Source organism: Coregonus lavaretus, assembly GCF_964263955.1.
Source record: "Coregonus lavaretus genome assembly, contig: HAP1_SCAFFOLD_1790, whole genome shotgun sequence".
Classification (NCBI taxonomy): Eukaryota; Metazoa; Chordata; class Actinopteri; order Salmoniformes; family Salmonidae; genus Coregonus; species Coregonus lavaretus.
The window spans coordinates 27,009-44,290 of record NW_028160121.1 but is presented as its reverse complement, the minus strand read 5'-3'; the positions used below and the strand labels follow the sequence as shown (position 1 = coordinate 44,290).

General features: G+C 45.1%; 1 protein-coding gene across 1 annotated transcript in view; it reads right to left on the bottom strand.

The window, feature by feature from the left end:
* Positions 1–432: 432 nt before the first annotated feature.
* LOC311122120 (low-density lipoprotein receptor-related protein 1-like) overlaps positions 433–17,282 on the bottom strand; it is a gene marked incomplete at its 5' end in the record, with an annotated part of 43,699 nt that continues 26,849 nt past the window's right edge. Inside the window, 15 exons of the mRNA XM_084196525.1 lie at positions 433–1,208; positions 2,469–2,613; positions 3,722–3,815; positions 4,019–4,092; positions 4,322–4,423; positions 7,374–7,548; positions 7,987–8,148; positions 8,816–8,989; positions 9,162–9,302; positions 11,988–12,164; positions 12,450–12,569; positions 12,765–12,871; positions 13,013–13,194; positions 13,461–13,744; positions 16,147–16,266. Coding sequence (XP_084052651.1) covers positions 1,059–1,208; positions 2,469–2,613; positions 3,722–3,815; positions 4,019–4,092; positions 4,322–4,423; positions 7,374–7,548; positions 7,987–8,148; positions 8,816–8,989; positions 9,162–9,302; positions 11,988–12,164; positions 12,450–12,569; positions 12,765–12,871; positions 13,013–13,194; positions 13,461–13,744; positions 16,147–16,266 — 2,207 coding nt within the window. The remainder of the gene's footprint in view (positions 1,209–2,468; positions 2,614–3,721; positions 3,816–4,018; positions 4,093–4,321; positions 4,424–7,373; positions 7,549–7,986; positions 8,149–8,815; positions 8,990–9,161; positions 9,303–11,987; positions 12,165–12,449; positions 12,570–12,764; positions 12,872–13,012; positions 13,195–13,460; positions 13,745–16,146; positions 16,267–17,282) is intronic.

The window sequence follows — 17,282 nt, the reverse complement described above, 5'->3', positions numbered from 1 at the left end:
CCTAGCCAGTCTCCAGATCTCAACCCCATAGAAAATCTTTGGAGGGAGTTGAAAGTCTGTGTTGCCCAGCGACAGCCCCAAAACATCACTGCTCTAGAGGAGATCTGCATGGAGGAATGGGCCAAAATACCAGCAACAGTGTGTGAAAACCTTGTGAAGACTTACAGAAAACGTTTGACCTGTGTCATTGCCAACAAAGGGTATATAACAAAGTATTGACAAAACTTTTGTTATTGACCAAATACTTATTTTCCACCATAATTTGCAAATAAATTCATTAAAAATCCTACAATGTGATTTTCTGGATTTTTTTTTCTCATTTTGTCTGTCATAGTTGACGTGTACCTATGATGAAAATTACAGGCCTCTCTCATCTTTTTAAGTGGGAGAACTTGCACAATTGGTGGCTGACTAAATACTTTTTTTCCCCACTGTATGTGATGCTGACTGACTCCTAGTTCCAACAGCCATGGTCTCACTCTACACCATTCACCATTCTATTGATATACTGTACACCTCAAGCAGTAGAGACAGATAGCACAGAAAGTGACACATAAACCAAACCAGCATCAATTGGCATTCAGAACTGACTGACTATTAAACTTGACATCCTCTTTTCTCCACGTCTTTCACAAACAACAAACACTTCTCTGGAATAGAACAATGTTTTTTTCCCTTACAATTCATACAAAATGATAATTGTTCCACTGTTGTTTGTTTTTCTCTACACCTTTTCATAGAGGTAGTGGCTATATGGATGAAGGGATGAAGGGGGAGTGACAGTATCGATGGGAGGAGGAAGGTGAGCAAAATAAAACGAGAGTTGAATTAATAAATCTATTAAATGGTTCTTCCTTTTTCTGAATAGAGGAATTTTCATTTTTCTCAAAAGAACAAAATATAATACTGCAATCACATACAAAAGTAGTCCTTCATTTGATACATTTTATACAGTGTTCTCGCTTCCTTTCCTCTTTTTGATGCTTTTCCTTTCTCGATTGGTAAAAGGCATGTGGGCGTGGTCCAGACGTGGCTCGGGCGTGCCTGACCCCTGACCTCTATGCCAGCGGGTCACTCATGTCCTCGTCCTCCCCATCGTCCCCCTGTGACAGTAACTCTTTCTTCTCGTCTGTACTAGCCAAGGAGTTGCGACTGTTGTGGGCTCCCATGTACAGGGTGGCGTACACTGGGTTGGTGAAGTTGGTGGGCTGCAGGGATGAAAGTAGTAAAATACTGGTTAGACAAAGAGCATACGAGGGTCCTACATTAGGTTTCATTGCAGAGTATTATGGTGTGCAGAAAAAGTATTTAAAGTTAGATTCAGTGAAATTACGTTGCCGAGCAGCACCAGCAGCACTGCAGATATTGAGATGAGCGAGATGCAAGACGTCGCTCTCACACAGTCAGACACAGTATATGCGCATGTGCACGGGTTCACATCACGCTGTTCACAGCATGGGAGCCACGGGACCAAAACAGAGGAGAAGTTGAGCCTCACGCTTCAACACTCAGTTGTTGCGGAAATTGACCCACTGTGCTGTTTACTTTCTGCATCTACGGCATATCGTTGAGTCTACCTTTAATGTGTCAATGCCAGTTTACTAGGTACACCCCCCCCCCCCCGTTCACGAAAATGGTTTGCTCTTACAGATGGTGGCTTGCTATATAAAGCAGGCAGACAGGCATCGAGGCATTCAGTTACTGTTCAATTGAACATGAGAATGGGCAAAACTAGTGACCTAACTGACTTTGAGCGTGGTATGATTGTCGGTGCCAGGCTCGCCGGATCCAGTATCTCAGAGAGGCCGGCCTCCTGGGCTTTTCACACACAACAGTGTCTAGGGTTTACCGAGAATGGTGCGACAAACAAGAAACATCCAGTCAGTGGCAGTCCTGTGGGCGAAAACAGCTAATTGATGAGAGATCGAAGGAGAATGGCAAGAATCGTGCAAGCTAACAGGCGGGCCACAAACAGACAAATAACGGTGCAGTACAACAGTGGTGTGCAGAAAAGCATCTCAGAACGCACAACTCGTCGATCCTAGTCACAGATGGGCCATTGCTGCAGACAACCACACCGGGTTACCCTCCTATCAGCTAAAAACAAGAAGAAGCGGCTCCAGTGGGCACGCAATCACCAACACTGGACAATTGAGGACTGGAAAAATATTGCCTGGTCCGACGAATCCTGGTTCCTGTTGCTGATGGCAGAGTCAGGATTTGGCGTAAGCAACATGAGTCCATGGCTCCATCCTGCCGGGTGTCAATGGTACAGGCTGGTGGAAGTGGTGTAATGGTGTGGGGAATGTTTTCCTGGCATGCGTTAGGTCTCTTGAAACCAATTGAGCAACGTTTCCATGCCCCGAAGAATTCAGGCTGTTCTGGAGGCAAAGGGGGGTCCGACCCGGTAGTAGATGGGTATACCTAATAAACTGGTGAATGAGTGTAAGATTGTGTGTGTGTGTTACCTTATCTGGGTCTAAAGCGAAGTCTGAATCCAGGAGTTCCCCAGCATCGTCGTCTGGCTCCCCTTCGTAGATCTTATAGGCTGGGTTCCCTATCTCCACATTCATGGCCCCGTTGGTCATTCTGTGGTGCTGAAAGCCCTTAGCACTGTACACACACACACACACACACACACACACACACACACACACACACACACACACACACACACACACACACACACACACACACACACAGTGTTTGTGTCCTCTCAACACTTCACCAGTAGCAGCGACTTAGCCACAACACAGGAGCACACACTGAAAGTGCTGAGAGCCTTGGTTCAAGCCACTGACAGGATAGAAAAATCCAGCATACACCACCAGTTACATGTACAGTACAGGAAACAGTTTCCACACAGTCAAGGCAACACAGAACCATGGTACATTGACAATGCAAATGAGCTTTTTTCAAAAGGCCATTTGGACACATCCAGTGTCTATCCTGGTGAATGCTGGATTTTCCACAACGCAAATGTTCCACTTCTACAATGCAGGCATAGAAGCATCACTGATAGATACACATATTTATACATGTAAACAGGGAAAGGTATGGATGTGTAGGGAAGAATCAGTCAATCTATCTGTCAATAGCCCCTTGCGTTCCTGGGTGGGAAACCCTGTACTAAACAGGAGAGAGCGGGCAGGGACAGACAGACAGACAGACTACTACAGAAAGACCAGCAAAATGGAGGACTGTCACTGAACCCACAGACAAGACGGTGGTTTAGATGAGGCTTTGGGGAGAGGGAGGAGAAGGGGGAGGGTCTGGGGGGAGACGTGATAGATGTGACCCTATTAAGTTACCAAGAACGACGGGAGCGTTTGCCTGGTAATACAGACCTGGGGGACAGGAAAGAGGTGGTTATCCACAGAAGAGAGAGAGAGAGAGAGAGAGAGAGAGAGAGAGAGAGAGAGAGAGAGAGAGAGAGAGAGAGAGAGAGAGAGAGAGAGAGAGAGAGAGAGAGAGAGAGAGAGAGAGAGAGAGAGAGAGAGAGAGAGAGAGAGAGAGAGAGAGAGAGAGAGAGAGAGAGAGAGAGAGAGAGAGAGAGAGAGAGAGAGATAGATAGATAGATAGATAGATAGATAGATAGATAGATAGATAGATAGATAGATAGTGGGAGGTACAGATGAGGTGTAAAATAAATTTGAGTTTGACCGAATGAGTGGGACCTCTCACACCCAGTCTCAACACAAAGGTTGTCTACTCTACTCACCCACGCATTCTCCTCTTGTACCATAAGATGGCGCCGACAACCAGCAGCGCCAGTAACAACAGCAGCAGCACAGGGATGATTATGGAGGCCGAACCTGCAGAGAGAGCAACACACCCATCAATGAGTATATGCAACACTGACCAATGAGCTCAGAGTATGCAACACATCGACCTATGAGCTCAGAGTACAGACAGTTTATAACATTTATTGTGTTATAATCATGTGTTATAATCTGTAGTTATAACATGTATTTCACTGACACTGTAAACAGACTATAAAGTCACTAAAGTAACTTACTTCCACTGGTGTCAGGAGAGTCCACAGGAGAAGCTGTGACTTCACATCGATGCCCCCTCCATCCTATAGAACACCTGAATACACATCACACAGGTTACAGAGACCTAAATACACATCACACAGGTTACAGATCCACCTAAATACTCATCACACAGGTTACAGAGACCTGAATACACATCACACAGGTTACAGATAGTCCCAAAGCGTGTGTCTGTGTGTGTGTCTGAATGAGCTTGAGTGAATGTGTGTGTAAGTATGAGTGAGTCATCTTGTGTGTGTGTGTGATAGGGTTCATCCTCTTACTTGCACTGGGGCAGTAGTGTGCGTGGTTCGATAGAGCAGAGTCCATTGGTGCAGAAATCTAGACAGGTGTAGCAGCTGGGCTGGGTACGACCGTTAGGACAGCTGGACATAGACAGGCACACAGAGACAAAGAGAGAGCGAGAGAGAGAGGCAGACAGACAGACAGAGAGAGACAGAGAGAGCAGAGCGAGAGAGAGAGAGAGACAGAGAGAGAGACAGAGAGACAGAGTCAACCAACAGAACTAGATTGAATCTTTACCGGATAACACCAGGATAACTCTTATATTACAGTTTTTTCCAACTGCTTACACACAAAATCTTTTCATGTCACACGATTTTTGAAACCTCTCACTCAAAGTGCAAAACTACACACCAAATCTCCAAAACCATAAGCTATTTCTCAGCCTTTGACAATTGCATAAAACACTTTTTTCAAAACACTACACACAATTCTCTACCTAAAACACAGAAATCTAACAGGAAGTGAGTTGCTTTCCTTTTCCAAACACAACCAATCAAAATGCTACACTTATTCACCAGGTCACACACACACTCCTCACATGTGCAAACACTAATTGCTTAACTGATCACTAACCAATCGCTGCTTTACTGTAGTATAGGCCTATAAATAGGTCAAAGGTCAGATTACCTGTTTTGAACAATGGATGCCAACAATGGACAGAGAGCAAGAGGAGTAGGAGGGAGAGGCAGGGGACAACAACGAGGACAAATTCAAAGACGAAGAGTTGGAAGAGGAGGAGGTGGAGTAGGAGGAAGAGGAAGAGGAAGAAGAGGACGAGGGCAAAGAAGAGAAGGAAGGAGAGCCATCTCTGATGAGATTAGGGCAACACTTGTTGATCATGTGATCAACCACAGTTTGACCATGAGAGAGGCTGGACTGTGAGTCCAGCCCAACTTGAGTTGATTTACAGTGGCGTCCATAATTCGAACCTTCAGAAACGAGAACAGGTATGCAACTATCTAATGACTATTTTAGCATTACAGTAATGTACTGTAAAATACGTATGACTGCATAGTATTGCATAAACATTTGTAACTCTAAGCCATCCATTTACTGCACTGCATTGAATGAATGAGGTTGGTTATGCTGTACTACATTTTTTTGTACATTGTTTACAGTTCCTATGCTGAACACATACTGTGTTTGAATTCTGTACAGAGTGGAAAGGCAAAGACATCATGGAGGACGAGGACGCTTGTTTACAGATGTACAAGAGACTGCAATTATAAATATGGTTTTGGCCAACAATGCAATTAGGATTCGAGAGATAAGAGAGCATATCTTGAATAATGACACCATATTTAACAACATCAATGCTGTAAGCCTGTCGACCATACAACGCATCCTCCAACGGCACCAAGTGACGATGAAACAACTTTACAAGGTGCCATTTGAGAGAAACTCTGACAGAGTCAAGAATCTGCGACATGACTTTGTAGAGGTATGTATGCAACACTACTTCCAGTACTTCAGACATACCATATTTACTCATCTGTATATCCTTTTGTCTGTTACAGAGAGTATTGGAGATGGATGCCCATGTAATTCGCCATGAATTTATTTATGTGGATGAGGTTGGCTTCAACCTCACCAAAACCAGATGCCGCGGAAGAAATGTAATGGGACAGAGGGCAATTACCAATGTCCCTGGACAGCGTGGGGGTAATATAACTATGTGTGCTGCCATCACTCAAATGGGGTCCTCCATCACAATGCCACACTGGGTCCGTACAACATCGGCCATATGCTCACTTTTCTGGATGGAATTTACACAATGCTTGTTCCTGATCCAGATCAGGAGCCTGCTAGATTTGTGGTTATATGGGACAATGTTAGTTTTCACCGGGCTGTTCTGGTCCAAAACTGGATTGCCACCCATCCACAATTTGTAGTTTTGTACCTACCCCCATATTCACCTTTTCTAAATCCCATAGAGGAATTATTCTCAGCCTGGCGCTGGAAAGTGTATGATCGCCAACCCTATGCCCGCATGCCGCTTCTCCAGGCAATGGAGGACGCATGTGGGGACATAGAGGTTGCCTCTGTCCAAGGTTGGATACGCCATGCTAGGAGATACTTCCCTCGATGTTTGGCAAGAGAAAACATATCTTGTGATGTGGACGAAGTATTGTGGCCAGACCCAGCCCGGAGAAGAGATGAAGCGTAGCTTAGCACTGGTGACTGCCCCTCCCCTACCAATTCCTGGACTGCCCCCCCGGGACCCCACACACACAATTGTGTTATTTACTGTATTCTAAATAATATACTTTTGGTTTACATATGTTTATGGTTTTGTTGTATGCTACTGTATACAACAGTAATGTTTGGCCTAATAAATATTTTCTGTTTCTACATTGCATTGGTGTTTACAGTGTACTTGTTACCCCTCTCAGCAGATTACTTTCAATGTAGAACATTGTATTGAAATGTAGATATAAGCCTATGAAAGACCAAAGAGCTTTAGATTTAGAACAACAGTGTTTACATGGTATATCCAAAATGTACTATTATGAAAGAAGTGTTTGCCATTTGATGCAAATGCTTCATTCTGACATGTGTTTATGGCATTTTGAATGCAGTGTTACATTTTGAAGGAGATGTGAGGCATTTTGCATTTTGTGTGTGCAGTTTTGGGAATTGTGTGTAGAGTTTTGAAAAAAGGAGACATAGTTTTGAAAACGTGTGTAAGCAGTTGGAAAAAACTGTAAGATAAAACAAACTGGATAGTGAGCAGAGTGTGTGTGTACAGTATAAAAGTATGAAAAAATGTATGCACTCACTAACTGTCAATTGTCTGGATTAGAGCGTCTGCTAAATGACTAAAATGTAAAAATGTGTGTGTGTGTGTGACTGGACAGTGTGTGTGCATCTATGTGTGTGTGTGTGCATGTGTGAGTGAGTGTGAATGGATTGAACAGTGTGTGTGTGTGCATGTGTGAGTGAGTGTGAATGGATTGAACAGTGTGTGCGTGTGCGTGCGTGCGTGTGCGCGCGTGTGTGTGCTGTATATGTAGTGTGCATGACCTGTACCTGCACATGACCTCTCCTGAGGGTTTGGGCAGACACTTGCCGTTGGGTCCGCAGTACTCGCACTTGTCCAGCTCACAGAGCTGTCCATGGAACTGAGGGGAACAGCGACACAACTTGGTGGCATTGGCCGTCTGCAGACACATGGCCTCATTCTCACAGTAACCTTCACATGTACCTGGAGGGGTAATGAGCAGATAGAGGCAGGGAAACAGGGCTTACAGTCAGTTCCTCACAGAGCGAAGACTCTCCTTCTTTTCAGCCATTTCTGATTAGGGATTAAGTATTGCGCTACAAAGTGGATTGTAGACTGGTTATTGAAATTTTAAAAATCAGAGGAATGACAAATACACATACATGAAGTATACCTTTAGTTACACTGTTATAATACAGGAACTATACCTTTAGTTACACTGTTATGATACAGGAACAATAGCTTTAGTTATTACACAGTTATAATACAGGAACTATAGCTTTAGTTACACAGTTATAATACAGGAACAATAGGTTTAGTTACACTGTTACACAGAGGTGAGACAAAGCTGAAAGCGCTACATCCACTTGGCATGGTTGCTTAAATCATCCCTTATTAACCCATTATAAACTACACACTCACTGTATTGACACTGGTCTCCCAGGTACTCAAGCGGACAGCGGCAGGTGGGCTGGTTGCCCTGGGATACAGTGCAGTTGCCTCCATTATGACAGTAGTCCTGACAGGTGTGGAGTTTACACTGAGGCCCTGTGAAGCCCTTCAGACAGCGACAGGTAGGGGCCCCTGGGAACAAAGGGTCATGTTAAATAAGAACAAAAATCGAATGTAGGCTAAATAAAATGGGCCCGATTCAGACTTAGGAAATCTACGCCTTTCCTACGCACTTCTCAGTAGTTGGTGTTTAGCTCCCAATAGTGGCTAATATTTATCATGATACACATTGTAAAATAAAATGGAGAAAAGCCGGGTATATAATTAAAACATTCTCCAGCGCATACATGAACTCAGCAGGTTCGGCCCTACAGAAGCCTATAGTTTGGATCTCCAAATTTCATCCAAGCAAATTATGAGGGCATACAAATTTTGAATAACGGCACAGCTATTCATAGCCTACTTCACTGTGGAAAAGGGACCGCAATACATGTCATGTTGATATGATTTTCAGTTTGCTTCCATATGACTGGTTTAACATTAATCTCTATGGATCATAAGGAAACATTTTACTAAAACAATTGCTATGTGTATTTACAATCCCCCTCTCCAAATGGATTACTCATTTCCCTAGCTGTTATCAATAGCTCTTATCAATTTATAAATGACAGTGCATGGAGAATGGTGTTATTTCTAGAAAGTAGATGCTTTTCTGCAATAGAAAATGGCAGCCACCGGCACCTAGACTAGTTTGCCAGTTGCGGCCACACCAATGACTGTATATGCTCAGGTAACCTACCTGCGACTGAGGCAGTGCAGGCTCCTCCATTCTTACAGTAGTCTCTACACTGGTTGACCTCACACCTCTCTCCAGTGAAGCTGGGCTGGCACTGACACTTAGCCTGCTGCCTGGCGTTCAGGAAACAATTCCCTCCGTTCAGACACTGGACCGTACACGGCCCGGACGGGGGAGCTGGGAGGAGAGGGAGAGAGATTATTGATAGAGTCCCACTGGGCACCAGACGTCAATTCAACGTCTATTCCATGTTGGTTCCACTTAATTTTTGTTGAAATGACGTGGAAACAACGTTGATTCAACCAGTGTGTACCCAGTGGGGTATGTGTGCATGTGTGTGTGTACTCACAGAATGGAGACCGTGTGGAAGGCGGTCTCTCCACACATGTGCCATTTTCAGCCACGCGGTCGTTAGGACAGGTGCATACTGGACCACTGGGGCTGAGCAAACATAACCACTCACACTTCTTCCTGTCACATGGGTTGGTCACTGATGACACAGAGAGCGAGGGAGAACAGACAGTAAGAACTAGAACAGGATAAAGAGAAACTCCACTAAAATGTGTTAAACTCCACTGAACCATATGTGGAATAGATGTCAACAGTAGTGCACTATGGGGAATAGGGGTCAGAAGAAGAACACTGTGGAAATTGGGTCAAAGCTATGAAATACTGTATATAATGGATAGTGAAATACTGTATATAATGGATAGTGTGTCATTTGGGTTAAGTTCAATGGGAGCTACAGACAGACAGACAGACAGACAGACTGAAAGAGAGAGAGAGAGACACAGACAGAGAGACAGACAGACAGACAGACAGACAGACAGAGAGAGAGAGACTCAATTTGGCATGAGGGTCTGCTATACAAATTGATGGAAAGTGGGGTTGGGGGAAAAATATACAACATTATAAAATCCATGTACACAAACAACAAGTCTGCGGTTTAAATTGGCAAAAAACACACACATTTCTTTTCACAGGGCCGTGGGATGAGACAGGGATGCAGTTTAAGCCCCACCCTCTTCAACATATATATCAACGAATTGGCGAGGGCACTAGAACAGTCTGCAGCAGCCGGCCTCACCCTACTAGAATCTGAAGTAAAATGTCTTATGTTTGCTAATGATCTGGTGCTTCTGTCACCAACCAAGGAAGGCCTACTGCAGCACCTAGATCTTCTGCACATATTCTGCCAGACCTGGGCCCTGACAGTAAATCTCAGTAAAACAAAAATAATGGTGCTCCAAAAAAGGTCCAGTTGCCAGGACCACAAATACAAATTCCATCTAGACACCGTTGCCCTAGAGCACACAAAAAAATGATACATACCTCGGCCTAAACATCAGCACCAAAGGTAACTTCCACAAAGCTGTGAACGATCTGAGAGTCAAGGCAAGAAGGGCCTTCTACGCCATCAAAAGGAACATAAATTTCGACATACTAATTAGGATCTGGCTAAAAATACTTGAATCAGTTATAGAACCCATTGCCCTTTATGGTTGTGAGGTCTGGGGTCCACTCACCAACCAAGAATTCACAAAATGGGACAAACACCAAATTGACTCTGCATGCAGAATTCTGCAAAAATATCCTCTGTGTACAACGAAAAACACCAAATAACGCATGCAGAGCAGAATTAGGCCGATACCCGCTAATTATCAATATCCAGAAAAGAGCTGTTAAATTCTATAACCACTTAAAAGGAAGCGATTCCCAAACCTTCCATAACAAAGCCATCACCTACAGAGAGATGAACTTGGAGAACAGTCCCCTAAGCAAGCTGGTCCTGGGGCTCTGTTCACAAACACAAACAGACCTCACAGAGCCCCAGGACAACAACACAATTAGACTGAACCAAATCATGAGAAAACTAAAAGATAATTACTTGACACATTGGAAAGAATTAACAAAAAAACAGAGGAAACTATAATGCTATTTGGCCCTAAACAGAGAGTACACAGTCGCAGAATACCTGACCACTGTGACTGACTCAAACTTAAGGAAAGCTTTGACTATGTACAGACTCAGTGAGCATAGCCTTGCTATTGAGAAAGGCTGCCGTATGCAGACCTGGCTCTCAAGAGAAGACAGGCTATGTGCACACTGCCCACAAAATGAGGTGGAAACTGAGCTGCACTTCCTAACCTCCTGCCAAATGTATGACCATATTAGAGACACATATTTCCCTCAGATTACAGAGATCAACAAAGAATTTGAAAACAAACCCAATTTTGAGAAACTCCCTTATCTACTGGTGAAATACCACAGTGTACCATCACAGCAGCAAGATTTGTGACCTGTTGCCACAAGAAAAGGGCAACCAGTGAAGAACAAACACCATTGTAAATACAACCCATATTTATTACATTTACATTTTAGTCATTTAGCAGACGCTCTTATCCAGAGCGACTTACAGGAGCAATTAGGGTTAAGTGCCTTGCTTAAGGGCACATCGACAGATTTTTCACCTAGTCGGCTCGGGGATTAGAACCAGCGACCTTTCGGTTACTGGCACAACGCTCTTACCCACTAAGCTACCTGCCGCCCAAAATACAATGGTTATTTTCCCATTTGTACTTTAACTATTTGCACATTATTATAACACTGTATATATACATAATATGACATTTGAAATGTCTTTATTCTTTTGGAACTTCTGAGTGTAATGTTTACTGTTAATATTTATTGTTTATTTCACTTTTGTTTACTATCTACTTCACTTGCTTTGGCAATGTTAACATACGTTTCCCATGCCAATAAAGCCCATAAATGGAATTTAATTGAAATTGAATTGAAATTGAATTGACAGACAGAGACAGAGAGAGAGGGCGAGACAGAGACAGAGAGACAGACAGAGAGACAGACAGAGAGAGAGACAGAGAGACAGACAGACAGACAGACACAGACAGACAGACAGACAGACAGACAGAGACAAACAGAGAGACAGACAGACAGACAGGCAGGCAGACAGACAGACAGACAGACAGACAGAGAGACAGAGAGAGAGAGACAGACACACTCTGCTGGTTTGTAGCGGTGGTGGTTTGTAGCGGTGGTAGAGGACTTTGTCTAGTGCACTTTGGTGAATAGGGGTCAAAAAGGAGTGTACTATATGGGGGAGTAGGGTTTCATTTAAAGAAATGAGCTATAGTGTAGGCAGACAGCCACTCACTCTCTGGTTGTTTGTAGCGGTGGTAGAGGACTATGTCTGTGGCGTGGTTAATGCCAGTGGTCAGGTTCTCCATGGGGCTCTTGCCAAACTTGTTGACCCGGAACACAAAGTTATTAATGTAGGTGACGCCATATATGTAGTCCTCAAAGATGTCGATGCTGAACGGATGGAGCAGGTCTAGGGATGGAAGGAGAGAGAGTTAGGAACTGTTAATCCTGCTATAACTATGTCATTTTGAGAACTGAACAAGGCCAACACACTCTGTAAAACAGTGACAACTGTATCTTGTTTGAAAATACAATTTCCCTACTTATCTTTTAATTCATAAATTGTTACCCATGTAAAATTCTGTAGGAGTTTGAAACAAAGATGGGTGATATCCTCATAAGACTTCATGAAAATCATTAAACTACACTGAACCCCAGCCCTGAGATAAGTGTAGTTTAGTGTAGTGAACTGAACTGTTTTTGAGTCCTGTGACGGAGATGACAGGGTCAGAGCCGTTGAGTCGCACGCTCCCGATGACAGAGAGCTTAGCGTCCGCCCAGTACAGGCGCTCGTTGAAGTAGTCTACCGCCAGACCTGGCGAGAGGAGGAGGAGGAGGAAGAGGAGGGGTAGTAGGAGGGGAAGGAGGAGGCGAGGGTTAAAGAGGACATGGATAACACAAACAGTGACCAGAAAAAGGTATGACAACACATACACCACTATGCTAATGCTAGGGCATAATGCTAGGTGTTAATGCTAATGCTAGGCTACAATGCTAATGCTATACAGACCTGTGGGCCACTGGATGTTCTCATGGACGATGGTCTGTCTCAGGGTTCCGTCCATGGCTGCTGTCTCAATCTTAGGGTGGTTTCCCCAGTCGGCCCAGTACATGGTCCTGAGGACACAGAGAAACGCAGTCAAAACAGCTCAGCATGGTCTTTTCCTGGACAGTGGTGGATGCATAACTAGGCCAACTCAATATAGCTGTGCTTGGCTGGGGTTGGCTCAGTAGTGGTAAAGGGTACTAGTCTCTTACCCTCTCTGGGGATCCACTACGATGGCGTAAGGCTCGTCTATCATGCCTGAGATCAGGGTCTTGCGGTGTTGGCCTGATAGTTGGGCCACCTCAATCACATCTCTGCCAGAGTCAGTCCAGTACAGGTTACCAGCCACCCAGTCCACCGCTATACCCCGAGGCATGTTCAGATGCCCTACAATCTAGTCAGGAGTAGAGGGTTGTTTAGGTACATCTCATTATGTTGTGAACAGAAAGCAACAGATCTTTCTGAACTATGAGACTTGGCACTAACTGCATTCAACTTATATTGTATCACACATAGGAAGTCATAACAGTACCCATGTTGTAGTGTGTGTGTGTGTCTGTTTGTGTGTGTGTGTGTGTGGGTATGTGAGTGTGTGTGTAAGTGAGTGTGTGTGTGTGTGTGCGCGTGAGTGCATTCCTGCTTGCGTCACTCAAGCCTCACCTCCAAGGTAGTAACACTTCCCTCACTATGGCGACGGTTGCGCTGTGTATTTGATGAAGAGGAAGATGACGATGGTGAAGGCAGCTCGTAGGAGGAGATTCCGCCAGTGTGCCAGTTGGTCCAGTAGATACGGTTCGTCTTGATATGCAAGTCCATGGCATCGACGCGTACGTTGGCATCGCCCTGAAAGGTCTGTTCGTAGCTCCAGTTGGGCATGCCAGGGTCCAGGCTGCGGATCTCATTGTCATCGGCGATGTAGAGCACCTGTCTGCTACTGTTCAGGTCTGGAGAGACCGGAGGGAGGGGGGAGGGTAGGGAGGGAGGGGAGAGGGCGGGAGGAGGGAGAGGGAGGGAGGGAGGGAGGGAGGGAGGGAGGGAGGGAGGGAGGGAGGGAGGGAGGGAGGGAGGGAGGGAGAGAAATGAAAATGTCAATGCATTCATTGCGGCTGTGGCTGAGGAAGGGTTAGGAATACACTATTTCAAACTATTTAGGGTTTTGAAGAAGAAAAGTACACTACTACAAGAAAACTACACTACTAGAAGAAAACTACACTACTAGAAGAAAACTACACTACTAACCTGCCCGCTTGACCCTATCCCCTCCTCTCTTCTCCAGACCATCTCCGGTGACCTTCTCCCTTACCTCACCGCGCTGATCAACTCATCCTTGACCGCTGGCTATGTCCCTTCCGTCTTCAAGAGAGCGAGAGTTGCACCCCTTCTCAAAAAACCAACACTCGATCCCTCTGATGTCAACAACTACAGACCAGTATCCCTTCTTTCTTTTCTCTCCAAAACTATTGAGCGTGCCGTCTTTAGCCAACTCTCTTGCTATCTCTCTCAGAATGACCTTCTTGATCCAAACCAGTCAGGTTTCAAGACTGGTCATTCAACTGAGACTGCTCTTCTCTGTGTCACGGAGACTCTCCGCACTGCTAAAGCTAACTCTCTCTCCTCTGCTCTTGTCCTTCTAGACCTGTCTGCTGCCTTTGATACTGTGAACCATCAGATCCTCCTCTCCACCCTCTCCGAGCTGGGCATCTCCGGCGCGGCTCACTCTTGGATTGCGTCCTACCTGACCGGTCGCTCCTACCAAGTGGCGTGGCGAGAAGCTGTCTTCGCACCACGTGCTCTCACCACTGGTGTCCCCCAGGGCTCAGTTCTAGGCCCTCTCCTATTCTCGCTATACACCAAGTCACTTGGCTCTGTCATATCCTCACATGGCCTCTCCTATCATTGCTACGCTGACGACACACAACTAATCTTCTCCTTTCCCCTTCTGATAACCAGGTGGCGAATCGCATCTCTGCATGTCTGGCAGACATATCAGTATGGATGACGGATCACCACCTCAAGCTGAACCTTGGCAAGACGGAGCTGCTCTTCCTCCCGGGGAAGGACTGCCTGTTCCATGATCTCGCCATCACGGTTGACAACTCCGTTGTGTCCTCCTCCCAGAGTGCGAAGAGCCTTGGCGTGACCCTGGACAACACCCTGTCGTTCTCCGCTAACATCAAGGCGGTGACCCGATCCTGTAGGTTCATGCTCTACAACATTCGGAGAGTACGACCCTGCCTTACACAGGAAGCGGCACAGGTCCTAATCCAGGTACTTGTCATCTCCCGTCTGGATTACTGCAACTCGCTGTTGGCTGGGCTCCCTGCCTGTGCCATTAAACCCCTACAACTCATCCAGAATGCCGCAGCCCGTCTGGTGTTCAACCTTCCCAAGTTCTCTCACGTCACCCCGCTCCTCCGCACACTCCACTGGCTTCCAGTTGAAGCTCGCATCTGCTACAAGACCATGGTGCTTGCCTACGGAGCTGTGAGGGGAACGGCACCTCCGTACCTTCAGGCTCTGATCAGTCCCTACACCCAAACGAGGGCACTGCGTTCATCCACCTCTGGCCTGCTGGCTCCCCTACCTCTGCGGAAGCATAGTTCCCGCTCAGCCCAGTCAAAACTGTTCGCTGCTCTGGCACCCCAATGGTGGAACAAGCTCCCTCACGACGCCAGGACAGCGGAGTCACTCACCACCTTCCGGAGACATTTGAAACCCCACCTCTTTAAGGAATACCTGGGATAGGATACAGTAATCCTTCTACCCACCCCCCCCACCCCCCTTACTCCAACCCCCCAAAAAAACTTTTGTAAAGTGGTTATCCCACTGGCTATAAGGTGAATGCACCTATTTGTAAGTTGCTCTGGATAAGAGCGTCTGCTAAATGACGTAAATGTAAAAGAAAACTACACTACTAGAAAACTACACTACTAGAAGAAAACTACGCTACTAGAAGAAAACTACACTACTAAAAGAAAACTACACTACTAAAAAACTACACTACTAGAAGAAAACTACACTACTAAAAGAAAACTACATTATTAGAAGAAAACTACACTACTAGAAGAAAACTACACTACTAGAAGAAAACTACACTACTAAAAGAAAACCACACTACTAAAAGAAAACTACACTATTAGAAGAAAACTACACTACTAGAAGAAAACTACACTACTAGAAACTACACTACTAGAAGAAAACCACACTACTAAAAGAAAACTACATTACTAGAAGAAAACTACAGTATTAGAAGAAAACTACACTACTAGAAGAAAACTACACTACTAGAAGAAAACTACACTACTAGAAGAAAACTACACTACTAGAAGAATACTATGCTACTTACTGTCAGCCTTGCAGGTGGTGTTGATCCTGGTGAAGTATTTGTGGCAGCTACACTTGTAGGATCCCTTGGTGTTGTTGCACATATGGGAGCACACTCCAAACTGCTTACACTCATTCTTATCTGAGAGGGGACAGGAAGGGGACAAGGGGGTTAATAAAGATACCTCAACGAGCATTTGAACAACAAAATGAAATATACTGATTGAGCCCAGAGTGAGTGAGTGTCCATGAAATGTGGGCTTGTAACCTTGTAATGACATTCTGGGAGATGGGATTGAAAGTGAGCTATCCAAGTAGCTACTGTTTGTAACAATTGTGTACATAGTGTAGTGGGCTTCACCCTGTTGAGGACATCATGGTGTGTGTAATAAGCTTCACCCTGTTGAGGACATCCTGGTGTATGTAATAAGCTTCACCCTGTTGAGGACATCATGGTGTATGTAATAAGCTTGACCCGGTTGAGGACATCATGGTGTGTGTAATAAGCTTGACCCTGTTGAGGACATCCTGGTGTATGTAATAAGCTTGACCCTGGTGAGGACATCCTGGTGTATGTAATAAGCTTGACCCTGTTGAGGACATCCTGGTGTATGTAATAAGCTTGACCCGGTTGAGGACATCATGGTGTGTGTAATAAGCTTGACCCTGTTGAGGACATCCTGGTGTATGTAATAAGCTTGACCCTGGTGAGGACATCCTGGTGTATGTAATAAGCTTGACCCTGTTGAGGACATCCTGGTGTGTGTAATAAGCTTGACCCTGTTGAGGACATCATGGTGTATGTAATAACCTTGACCCTGTTGAGGACATCATGGTGTGTGTAATAACCTTGACCCTGTTGAGGACATCATGGTGTGTGTAATAAGCTTGACCCTGTTGAGGACATCATGGTGTATGTAATAAGCTTGACCCTGTTGAGGACATCCTGGTGTATGTAATAAGCTTGACCCTGGTGAGGACATCCTGGTGTATGTAATAAGCTTGACCCTGTTGAGGACATCCTGGTGTGTGTAATAAGCTTGACCCTGTTGAGGACATCATGGTGTATGTAATAAGCTTGACCCTGTTGAGGACATCCTGGTGTATGTAATAAGCTTGACCCTGTTGAGGACATCATGGTGTGTGTAATAAGCTACA